This window comes from Phragmites australis, chromosome 14, assembly GCF_958298935.1.
Source record: "Phragmites australis chromosome 14, lpPhrAust1.1, whole genome shotgun sequence".
NCBI lineage: Eukaryota > Viridiplantae > Streptophyta > Magnoliopsida > Poales > Poaceae > Phragmites > Phragmites australis.
Window position 1 is genome coordinate 24,163,882 of NC_084934.1, and position 13,042 is coordinate 24,176,923.

The following is a 13,042-nucleotide window of genomic DNA, read 5'->3' on the forward strand; positions in this document are numbered from 1 at the left end:
CTACCATTGCCGACATCGATCTTTTTGAGCTTTGCTTCCATCATGATCCACCGGACCTCTTCTAATTAAGGAGTGGTTTATTTTGCTATTGGGTTGCATGCTTCATGCAAACATCTTTTTGAGAGAGAGTTTTGGTTGGTTGATTCGACCTGATTGTGTAACCGATGCATGGCGTGATAAACTGACGTGGGTCAGGGATTTCAACTTTTTATAATTTTTTTCATAGGCGAAAAGATCAAAATTTACAAGCTTCATTGAAATTCCTGTCATTTTTCGTTCTCTGTTGTGTGGTTCCCACGTATCAATTAAAAAAATTAGAATTAGATATTTTCTTCTCCTCTAAAATTCATAAAATTTTAACAAAATTTTAATCTCTAATGGGGCTAATGTCTCGACTCTCCCCCAGCCAACTCACGATTAGGCTGCAGGCATTTATTTGAGCAACATATCCAAAAATGCCACAGCACTTACTATGATCTTAAACGAAGCTTGTGCATGAAGAAATATCGGGATCATGGACGAACCGACTGAACCTTATGCAGGTGCCTGCTCGGAGGTGTAATCTGCGGGTACGGCCGTTTGAGGTAAGCTGTCCGGTACTAGCGAACAGTATTTCCGTGCAGCTTTGGCTTGCAAGGTGAGCCATCGATCGGCACATCTCGTCATTCACCAAGCAAGAGTACACGCGAGACCATTGAACACATTGTGCCTTTACCGACGTCGTCCCTGTCCATTTGTCCCTTAACCAACTTCAGATCTCTTGACAAAAAGTGCCACTGGGCACACCCGCGTCCACACGGTAGCATTAGGGCATGAACAGATGATTAAGAAAAAGAAGTGGTAAGGATCTGGTAAAGATTATACCTTACAATCTTATATTTACTAATTGGAGGCTCCTTTTGGTGCCTCCACATTAATCTTAGAAAAATCCTAGAAATTCTCATAAAAAAGCAAAACATCCGACCGTCGAATTGATTGATTGACTAACTGTAACCATAGATCAACAACCAGAAGAAACAAAAGATTAAAAAACAAATCAGAGTCCAACTCTAAGACTACTTCCTTCCTGATCTTTCCTTCTTCTTTTTTTATAGATATCCTTTGTCCAACAAGGTTACGTTAGCAAACTCCAACTTAGTTACGTTAGCAATAAACACACTTTTCCAAATCAATTAAAATATACCAATTAAATATACGTGTAATCAGATATTACAAAATTAAAACAACAAAACGCAAACATATTACGGATTATCACATAAAAGTAATATCAAAGAATTTATAATGTATCTCAAAAAAATAATATGAGATACGGTGACAATATTAAAAATAATAATAATTTCAAAAAATCAAGAAACAAATAAAAATCAATTTGCATAACACATAAAATAAAAATTATAAATTAGATCTATTCACAAATAATAAATATGATTTCAATATTATGAATAAAAATTACATTTATATTTTATATTCTAATATTTAAATATAAATAGCTGATGTATCTTAGCATACAATTATTATTAACACAAATATCTAAAATTCAGTTGTATGCTAAATTTCTAGCCTGTGCAATCGCACAGGTTGATGCGCTAGTACAAATAAAGATTGTGTGCTTAAATAGTAACTATCTTGTTAGCACTTTATATAAGTAACGATGTTTTCATAAACACTTTTTCTGTGCATCCTATTATACCTGCTCAAAAGCAGGTTGAACATAGAATCCGGTGGATGCAGCAGGAGGCACGGTGTTGGTCTACGTGCGTGTGCGACGCCAACCACTCAACAGGGAGCGGCGAGGAGAGGACGGCTTCACCTAATCTGCTTCCGAGAGGTTCGTTTTGGTCAGGTCGCAGATAGATATCCGTGCGAGCTAAACGAACAGCGACGTGTACCGACCAGGCCCAACAGATTTTTTGGGTTGGGCACGTTAAAGTTTTTGCTTTGTTTAGTGATGACACAAGCAGATTCTTCGTGACCAGTTCACCAAGCCCAAATTTGTGTGTTCATCGTAATAGCACTTCCATATCTAACCAATCCGCCTGTTCAATCTTTTGGATGCCATCTATTTCATGTGGAAACAGGAATACATCAAACACAGGTTTGTAGTTATGCTCACAATGTCTATACAAGATTCGGGGATTTTCTGAAATGAAAATGAAAATCTCTGTGCAGAAGGCAGATCCTCCGCCTTTTCCCTTTCACAGATGTCGCCTACACCAGAGAAATTGGCATGAGGCATGATCGACCTACAGATTTGGGACTAGGTATCTTCATCAGTTCAGTTCACCTGTAAAGTGAATTCTTACCAATTCAGCTGCGAATCCATGAAAACATCATTAGGAAATGAATTGTTTCAGATTAGCTTTTACACTTTCAGTTTTAGGATCTAAACTAAAACCAATCAAATAAATGACACCAGCAGAACAGTTGGATCTACAAAAGTAGAGAAATGCGTACAACCACTTTTTTTTTCTCTTTCTCTTGTACAGTACACTTTGCCCAAGGAGTGGACATCCGTGAGGCGTGGATCGTATAGTCTAAATACAATCAAAGCATTAACAATCCCCTAATGCTTCAAACGGGTAACGAGTGAAGAATAGAAATCAATAGAACATCGAGACGAACAGAAGTAGTTGTCAACAAAACAACCAGAAAACTACACAAGGTTTTCATCTGGAATTCACAACTTGCCTATTGGTGTTATCCGCTACCGTGTACTTGTCATCTGCAACGATCCATCCTTTTGCAGCTTTAGGCTCAGGCTGGTGAACCGTTCTCTTGAATACTGTCTTGATGCTTTCCTCCAGTCTGTTCCAGCCTTCATCATTGCCGCAAACTCATCGTAGCTTATCATGCCATCCTGAAGAACAAGACAATGAATGCCGTTGAGATTTTCAGTACCCTAGATTCTATGAATCACAAAGCTTGGGCCATCGTAAAACCAAATGATCAAAACTAGAACGAGAAAGAAACTGGCATGCTTTTGCAACTAGTTGATGAAGAAACACAAACCTTATCAGTGTCTACATCACGGATGATGGCATTGATAACCTCTTCAGGATTTTGTCCCAGGTCATCAGCTAATGACTCGCGAAGTTCATCTATTTCGATATATCCACTCTGGTTTCGATCAAAATATGCAAATGCCTTATGTAGATGCTCATCATTGCCAATCTTTCTGAGGTGAACAGATAGAGTAACAAATTCTCCATAGTCCAAGGATCCATTTCCATCAGCATCCGCCTGACATAAGATGCGCAAACAGTAAATATAAAGGATCAGACATATCACCTTCATAACTTATGCACGTCACTGAGATGAAAGAATGCTTATTAATAGATGAAAATGAACAAAATTATCAAGCACCCACATCCAACATGTAGGACCAATTATGGACTGCACAGTATTTTGAAGGAACCTATGAATTCAATGATGAAGGGCCTTTTCTAGTATCAGAAAAATTATATCGTTTGATCTGCCGTCTTATCAACATATTCCGAACTTCCACGGGATGTTTCTATCTAAAGAGTGGTAATCTTCCATTAGAAGTGAGATGCATGATTTCTGATATCCGAAAATAATTATGGAACTGAGTCAATTAAATACTATCTCCAATCTAATACCAAAAGAAGTGAAAAATAAGTTCCACGCAGTGAAGGTAAAAAACGATTACTCACAGCTTCCATTAGTATTTGCACATCTGCATCAGGCATTTGGTGCCCAATCTTATGCAGACCAAGCTTCAGTTCATCCAAATTTATCATCTGATCTTTGTTAAGATCCATCTTCTCAAACATATCCTTTATGTCAGCAGCCTCTTCTACTGAAAGATGCTCAGCTATGACCTGTAGTGAAGCATGTGAGAAAGTTCAAAGCGAGTTTACAATTGAAAGGAATTATCTGAGGTCAAGCCAGGCTGAAATGTACCCTAAGTGCATGCTTCTTGAACTTGTTCATCACAGAGAATTGTTGAAGTCTAGCCTTAACAGTTTCACCCAAATTGACATTTGGAGCTTTCTTAATGTTCTGCAACCATGGATGATCTGGAAGAAAATACAAGGTTATGAGGCAAATAATATAGGGAAGAACACTTCTGAAATCATAGAGCATTATCTTCCATCATTTTTAATGCAAGGTTTGGCAATCTTGGATTCGAACTTTTAGATTTTTGCAACTCAGAATCATCACATTCTAAGATGGAGACGTTTCCTCATTGGTTTAAGATTGAACAAAAGGAATAAAACACAATATAGTCAACTAGTGCAATAATTTGATTATTACCAAGCACTTGCTGATCTGTTAATCGCCGTTTTGGATCTGGATTGAGCATTCCCCTGACAAGATCTTTTGCGTTATCAGAGACCCTTGGCCATGGATCTCTTTTAAAATCAATGATGGAACGAATAATTGCTTGAGCAACACCCTGTTCAGTTTCTGGATAACATGGAAACCAAAAATGTTAAGACCATTTAATAACACAAGATTATAGTGTACTTTTTCTCTACTACAGCCCCATCTCCCTATCACCCCGCATCCAAAGTAAAGATAAAGAAAGTTAAAGGTATCAGTTTAGAATATGCCTCATAGTACATTTGTACTTACAAGAGATTAAGGTGTATTCCATTTTGTAATTCTCTAAAATCTAAAGTTTTAATGTATATAGAGTTATAGACATGTCACTGTCACAAATCATCACTTCAGGTACAAAACTAACCTGCCCAGAATGGAGGAACACCACAAAGGAGAATGTAAAGAATCACTCCTGCACTCCAAACATCAACTTCTGGGCCGTAATTTCTCTTTAGCACCTCCGGAGCCATGTAATAAGGACTTCCAACAATCTCAGTGAACCTTTCGCCTACACAAAATCAAAATCGGCATATTAAGCGAACAGCATTTTAAAATATACAAAGTAGGCAGGTAGCATAAGAGATAGGACAGACCAATAGACCATGCTAGGTCCAATTATTATATCATCAACAAATGACTTATGAAGTGAAATGACAAACAGATATAGGAAACCAGGATATCATGACTGTACCTGGAGTGAAAAATACAGACAGGCCAAAATCAATTGCCTTAAGAGCCGCTGTTTCTTTCTTGTTTGCAAACAAGAAATTCTCTGGTTTGAGATCCCTGTGCATCACTCCATGCTTATGGCACATCTGACATTGTACAGGACAGAATGGAGGATAACGGATTAAGGTCAGAAAAGGTGAGATAGCAAAAAAATCTAATCACCAAGTTAAATAGCCAGGTAATTATATTATAAGCTAATAGCCATAGTAAACATTATTAAATACATTGAATAGCATATAAATTATAGACAAAGTTATCATATGAGTGATAGCAAATTGATCCCAACATAATGAGAGTAACAGAAGCATATTACTACATCCATTCATAATTGCTGTTCAACAGTAATGATTCTACCATGAACTCCCCAATGAACCTGCACGAACAAGGAAGCCAAACCAGCGAGCCAATCTCACCTGCACGACCTCGACGATGGTGCGGGTGACCAAGGCAGCGGCGCGCTCCGTGTAGTGGCCCCGAGCGACGATCCGGTCGAAAAGCTCCCCGCCCTCGCAGAGCTCCATGACGAGGTGCACGGCATTGTCGTCCTCGTACGTGTCCCTGAGGGTGACGATGTTGGGGTGCTTGGGGAGGTGCCGCATGATCTCCACCTCGCGGCGCACGTCCTCGACGTCGACGGGGGTGCGAAGCTTCTTCTTGGAGATGGACTTGCAGGCGAGGACCTCCCCTGTGGCGCGGTCCGTGCAGAGGTAGGTGATCCCGAACTCCCCTCGCCCGAGTTCCCCGCCCAGCTCGTACCGCGCGGCGATGTCCCGCCCCGTGGGCTCCCGCAGCACAACCAGCTTTGGCCCCGGCGGTGCCGACCGGTTGTACTCGATGGAGAAGGGGTTCGGCTTCTTGCCCTTCTTCTGCTTCGGCTGCTTCTGCTTCTTGCCAGCGCCCCCGTCGCCGGCGGCTTCCCCCGGCGTCACGCAGCAGTTGCCCATCTCCCGCCGCCAAGATCCGACCCCGGGAAGTCCGAATCAAGAAACCGCACGACCCCGCGGAGATCTGCGAGGAAACGGAGAGAGAAAGAGGCCACGAAACGAGCAGCGTGCGTGTTTGGTGTGCGCGTGGGGAGGGAAGGCCGCGAGAGAGGGGTGTTAAATCGCGAGGGGATTCGGTGTAGACGGGGTCAGCGGTGGCGGCGTCTGGCCCGTGTGGGAACCCGCCAGTGGTAAAGCCAACGACGGACGGGGCCGCGGAGGAAAAGAGAAAGAGGAAGGTGGGAGACGATAGGAGAGAGGGGCGGGGGGTCAAAGAGAAAGAAGAAGGTGATTTTAAATTGATGCGAACGGTTGAATTTGAGTGGACAGATTAAATTTGATGTTAAGAAAGTTTAAAAACAATTTATATCTGATACAGTACATCTGCTAGGTATTTTCAGTTACAGTAGCGGTCAACAGTTTTTTACTGTATTTAACGTTTTGGTACAATTTACCCTCCATATTTTACTGTTTATATGTGATTTCTCCGTACTGAGATCAGAGATTTTCATCTTACGTCAAACCACTCATTTTTTTTCCTTATCTTCTATCGTCTCTTCTCTTCACTTCTCTCGCTTTCTTCTTATCTTGTTTGTGTTTTTTCAATTTCAATTTTGATTTTGATTTTTTCTATAAATTCTCTCCTTTTGCTGTGTGGCTTTATTTATGGGGAAGGAGACTTTGGAAAAAGTTTTCAAGGGGAGTGATGAGGACTGAACGAAAAGCAGGTTAGGTGAGTGGATTTAAGATGATATTATGAAGGATGCGTGCAATCTTAGATGCCTAATGATAGCGGACAGGTCGACGTTTTGATGGGTACAAAAGTATTTAAACAGAGAGCGAAATTTTGTTCTAAGTAATGTTGTGTTCCAACATATGGGTATAGATCGAATGGTCGAATATCTTCTTGAACCTTCTGCATCTCCTCGCTTTCTGAAGTGGCAGATTTATCTCTCCACGCCAATGTCTCATCTCGCTCCATTGTCCCATCCGCATGTATTTTCTTCAGTAGCGCTTTCGTCACTACTATGCTAATCAGCTCTGCTAAGTTATCTACATTCGTCCTTACCCTATCACCGTCCAACTGACAGTCCCCTACCCTACCCCACGTCCACCTCTACCGCCACCGTATGCAAGTCCAACATCCATGAAGAACCACCCCTTAAAATCATGAAACATTAACCCGCGCTGGTGAAGGAATACTTGCCGTGCGCCATGGACTAAAGAGGCAATTGAAAGATAGGAAGTGTGACATTTTAATGCTAAATGCATCTCCATGGAAAATTTCTTGAATCGTTCCCGTACAAGGCAATAGATGGAGACCAAGTGCTTTAATATAACAAAAAATTATCAGTCAAGGGAAGACTTGTATTGAATGCAGAAAATTAACTATGTTTTCAAAAATTAGTAGGGAATTCCTATGTTCTAGAATGGAGGTATCTAATTGTATTTTACAATAATCATGTTGATCTCTATGTAGGTCTGTAAGGACCTTTTAACAAAAAAAAATGTAGAAATTTTAAAGAAAAGAGAACAAGTGGGAAAAATTCATGTGAAATCCTCTGGAAAGGAGTAGGAATAAAAAAAATCTATGAAATTCTAATAGAATGTCTTGTTCCGTATACGTGATTTCGAAAGAATTTTAGCTTGAGGTGGAACTTTTCTGAAGAAAATTCCTCTACATCATTTCCTCTCTTCAAAATCCTTAATTTCTCTTGCAAAAAATTCTTGAATTTTCGTGGGTTCTATCTAAACTGTCGTATTGCAATTTATTTGTAGTTTGCAATCTTTTTGTTCTGCATTTGCATTCATTATAAATTCCTGTGATTTTTATACTGATATATTTTTGTTTTCTTACGTTCCAAGTGGCCTTAAATACTTATCATCCCTTACACACTATATTTCGCTTTGAGTAAATTAAAAGTTAATCGTACCCTGTCGATTAGGCAGCCATTCATGCATGCGGCCGTAACGTTAATTGAATATCGACACCGTGGCAAAGATTACTTCTGCCCTCTTTTCTCCTATTGATCAGCCATCACTACATTTTGCAACTTTTTCCCCTAGTTCAAAAATTTCCCCTTACGAAAAATCTTTAATTTGTTGTAAGTTCTATCCAAAATATCATTCCCACTATTTATCTATACGTAATTTGAAATCTTCTATTTTGCACTCACATTCCTTTTTAATTCATACAATTTTCATACTCATATATCTGTTTGTTTTCTTACATTCCAAGTGGCCTTAACTACCTTTCATCCTTTATACACACTACATTTCACTCTGAGTAAATTGCAGCTTGATTGTGCCATTCACGCAGCCATAACGTGACTGTGAATTGAACACGGACACCGTGGCATAGATTAAATCTGCCGCTTTCTCCTGTTCATCATCCATCAGTACGTTTTGCAACTTTCTCGCCGGTGTCAGCAGCACTGTTCCGTTTTTGTTTTGCTTGAATTCGTTCGTGAGCTCTACGGGAGACGCTCCCAGTGATCACCGATCACGGGTCGGTGTCCGCAGAAACTGGGCGTCGATGTTCCCGGCGTCGCGCCAATGGAGCGGGAAACGGGAAAGGGACGCGACCCGTCGGCCACTTCGCACTTTCGCGGTCTCACTACGTCCGCGATCAAGCTGATGGATCATAGGACACGCACACCAATTCTGCGCGGCATGGCATGGTGATGAACAGCAAACGTGTGTGTTCTCTGGCGACCTGCCTACCCATTAAGCTTGACGACAGAGAAGGAATCTGAGATGATTTACATTGTTTTTTTAAGATAATGAAAAAAAATGGCATTTTGCATCATATGATGCATACAGCATGTGTTCATTATTATATAATCTCAATTCATAGTTGAATGTTAAAATAAAATGAAAACGTGCAAGATCACATGAATATAATTCATGGATCACATAGTCTAGTCTTAACCGTCATTCATTCTTGATGAAGAAATCTATAATCACCATTTCTAATGCTTAGCACATCATACTTATATTTTATCTCTAGCTTTCTTATTGTATTAATCTCCATAATTTCAGTAAATAGGTATCTCTAAAAAGTGTCCGCATAAATAAGTTATTGTTTTCTTATTAAAAAATAATATCATTAGGTATAACCAAATTAAAAAAGATAGCCATCCCAACCGAGATTTACTATTGTATTAATCTTCATAATCTCAATCTGTAAATACTTTAAAAAATATCTGCATAAAAAAATATTATTATTATCAAAGATAATATTATTACGGTATTTTTATCATAGTCATTCCACTAAGATTTCTTATTTTTACAGGATGGTTTACATATGGACTCCGAAACGATTAGGAAACCGTTTTGTCTAATGAATCATGGTCAGGGTTTTAGTTACTGTTTTGCAAACGGTTATCGGTCCTCGGCGGTAACCGTACAGTAATTCGATGGAATTCGATAGAAACCAGTCGAATTTTGTTAATTTTTTGAATTTTAAAATTTTAAATTTAAGTTTAATCGGTAACCATTCGATTTATAAAAACGGTATAAACCGAATTATCCGGTAACCACGATAAACAAGCTGGTATAAACGATATTTATAACCGGCATCATGGTTACGGAATGGGCTGATAACGAGACAACAGTGGTGGATACGTATCAGGTTGCTGTGGCTGCAGGTTGAAGACTGGAAGAAGCGGAAGAGAGGATAGCGTGGATGTGGTCTGTGCGTGGTCTGGCTCGTGTGGGGTTGGTGAAGAAGAAGTTGAGAGGTCGTGAGTCGCAATGCTTGGGGCAGTCGACGGTGCTGGCCGAGTCGCGGTCAAAGGCTCACAAGGGAACAGCACTGGTGCTACCAGACACGCGGAAGCGGCCGAGGCAAATGAGCACGTTGGAGAATTCACGCGCTGATGCAGGCACGCAGCTACTACTTGTTCTAGGGAAATGAGCACATTAAGCACTGGTGAGTGTGCAATCACCGGAGGCTGAGCCCAACTCAAATTGACTTCAGCGGTAGATGGGCCGAATACGTGATGCACTGCAATATCGGGTCCGCGAAAAGGCCTTTAAGGCCTCAGCATGTATACAGCGGGCTATTTTATTTTTAGGGAAAAATAAAAAATCCCTCAAAAGTTATTTGGATTTTGACTTTCCCTACAAAGTTGTTTTGTTGTAAAAAAACCTCCAAAAGTATGGTTTTATTGCAAAAACATCCCTAAAAATTTAGAAAAAAATTAAAAAATCATAAAAAATTCTAAAAAACTAGAGACAATTCTAAGACCTTTTGTAAAATTGTTTTTTAAAAATAATATCCTTTGCATCATATTTCATGGAGAGGAAGTTTGAAAAAAAAAGAAAAATGTGCAGCTCATTTATTAATTCAAGTTAAATGCATAGTTAATTATTTACTAATCCAAAAATCATGAAATCAATTTTTTTAGTCTTCTTACATGATCATCTATCTTCTAAAAATACATGAAATCTTGAAATAGTTATTGTAACGTGCAAGATTGAGTAAATGTGTTGCAGATAGATTAATTCATAACTAATCCATAACACCCCCAAAGTTAGCGAAACCACTTTTATTAGTTTACTTAAACAATTATTTGTGTAGTAAAAATAATGGTAGACATGACAAAGTTAAAATAACATGAGTTAATAAATGAGTTGCACATTTTTCTTTTTTTTTCCAAACTTCCTCTCCATTCAATATGATGCAAAGCATATTATTTTAAAAAAAAAATCACATAAAATCTTATAATTGTCTCTAGTTTTTTTTAGAATTTTTTTTATTTTTTTGAATTTTTGGAGGGTTTTTTTACAACAAAGTCAAACTTTTGGGGGTTATTTACAACAAAACAATTTTTGTGGGAAAAGTCAAAATCCAAGTGAATTTTGGGGTTTTTTTTGCATTTCCTTTATTTTTATATTTTTAACTTAAATATTAAATAAATAGATCTCTATATGAAAGATTTTTAAAAATAAACATCTATCGTCCTCTTATAGAGTAGTTAGAGGCTTAGAGCCTTATTGCTTTATGAGAAAGCGACAAAGACTCTGCCACCGTAGCAACGTGGGCCCTTACTGCCATCGGAAAGTTTAGGCTGATAGATGAATAGTACTCATCAAAATTACTGTTCATGACTTCATTTCCTCACTCATATACTCTATTTAAAATAGTAGTCTTCTGTTGCTCTAAATATCTTAAAAATTTTGTACATGTCTCATAATCCATGTGTAACCTATTTTAATTGGATTCATCCAAAAAGCCTACATAGAATTTAAATTAAAATTTTTCAAAAAAGGCTACTTTTATAACTTCTAATAATTGTTAGTGTCTCAAATAAATTTTCAAAAATTTTCAAAAATTCTTTAATATTCTTCTTAAATGATTGACTAATTTTTAAACTTATTTTTAACCCTAAGTTATATGGTGCAAAAGTGAGTTCCTTTGTAATGCTCTATTTATATGTATTTTTATCATTTCATGTGATATTCTTCTTTTAATTCAATTTGAATTCAAAAATATACAAAATTTAGCCATTGGAAATATATCCATTTTAAATATTTTTTATATATAGGACGGAAATATTTTTTATTTATAGGATGGAAATAATTTTACAAAATTTCATGTGATATTTTTTTCACCATATAACCTATGAATGGAAATAATTTTAGAAATTATTCCATCATATAAGAAGAATATTAGTGAATTCTTTCCGATTTTTGAAAAATTATTTGAGACCCTAATAATTGTTAGAAGTTATAAAGGTAGTCTTTTTTAAAATTTTAGTTTAAATTATACGTAAGATTTTTGGATGAATTTAATTAAAATGGGTTGCATATAAATTATGAAACACGTAAAAAAAGTTATAGAATTCTTGTTGATTGTTCGTTGCGTGTTTTGTTGGTTGTGTGCTTTTGTTACACATCTACAAAAATTGAATCTGAACTCATCTTATGCTTGCTACCTTATCCCCGAAGAACAAGAAGCTATCGGATATGTCATTAGAGAAATCAAACAAAGATAATCAACACCTAGAGCTGAAAACCCAAGCCGCAAGACGAAAAGCTATAAGCAGCCCATCCACAGAGTCTGTACCCGACAACAACAATCAGACAGACGACAATGTCAAACCAAGTGAAGAAGACACTCAAGGCAACGAAAGCAATCTAGAAATACAGAAAGTCCCTAAAGGACATAAATTGAATAAGGAACGAGAAAATCCAGATAACAAGAATGAACATCGCATGTCACTAGCACCTATTGCTGGAGATCTTCTCGCAATAATGGCTAACCAAATCCAACTGAAGCAAACTATTGCTCAAGAACTTAGTAACATCAGTCAAGCTCTTGACATAGGAAATGTTGACCAAAACCACTGAAACACCAAAAAGAGAAAATCTAAACTCGGTCAATGCCATATGGCTAGTTACAAGAGATGAAAGCTAGAAAACCAACATTCTATGCAGAATAAAGCCCCATGATCCACCTCAAATCAAGCAAATCCAATTTTCTGCAACCAAGATAGTGAAAACCTATGACAGAAAAGAACTTTGAAGACACCAAACCTCAATGAGATCTACTTCTTATATAAGCAACTCGAGCAATTCATAGCAAGTTGTCCAGTAGTGACTCAATCCAACACCCAAAGGCACACAAAAGCTCTGCTTTAATTGCAAGGATTCATGCCACTTTGCAAGGAATTGTCCCCTGAAGTAATTGACTGTTGCGTCAGTCTATATCATCAAAGTATTACATCAATAATCAGAACGGCTGTTGGAAGATTATGTAGACCCTTAGAATGGATACCCATAATCGGAAACCCAGAAATCGATGGATATCAGTCCCAATGGATACTCCCTCTAGTTCAACTTGAGATGTTGTTTGGCTTTACCTTGGAGTTGTTCTTTTGATCACCCCTCGGAGAGTATCTTCGGTCAAGGAAACTCCGATCGCTGTGAAAGTCTTTTGAGATCTGCGTTTTCAGAATAAGTATTAGATATCTTTT

The 13,042-nt window shown here is 38.1% G+C and overlaps 1 protein-coding gene across 1 annotated transcript; it reads right to left on the reverse strand.

Moving 5' to 3' along the window:
* Positions 1–2,431: 2,431 nt before the first annotated feature.
* Positions 2,432–6,303, reverse strand: LOC133890502 (calcium-dependent protein kinase 20-like). Its single transcript, XM_062330887.1, has 8 exons — positions 5,490–6,303; positions 5,039–5,162; positions 4,712–4,855; positions 4,279–4,431; positions 3,925–4,040; positions 3,675–3,842; positions 3,010–3,240; positions 2,432–2,857 (listed from the first exon to the last, which is right to left on the reverse strand). The coding sequence occupies exons 1-8, from the start codon at positions 6,018–6,020 to the stop codon at positions 2,705–2,707; spliced, it is 1,620 nt and encodes a 539-aa protein (XP_062186871.1). The 5' UTR covers positions 6,021–6,303; the 3' UTR covers positions 2,432–2,704.
* Between the last annotated feature and the right edge of the window lie 6,739 nt (positions 6,304–13,042).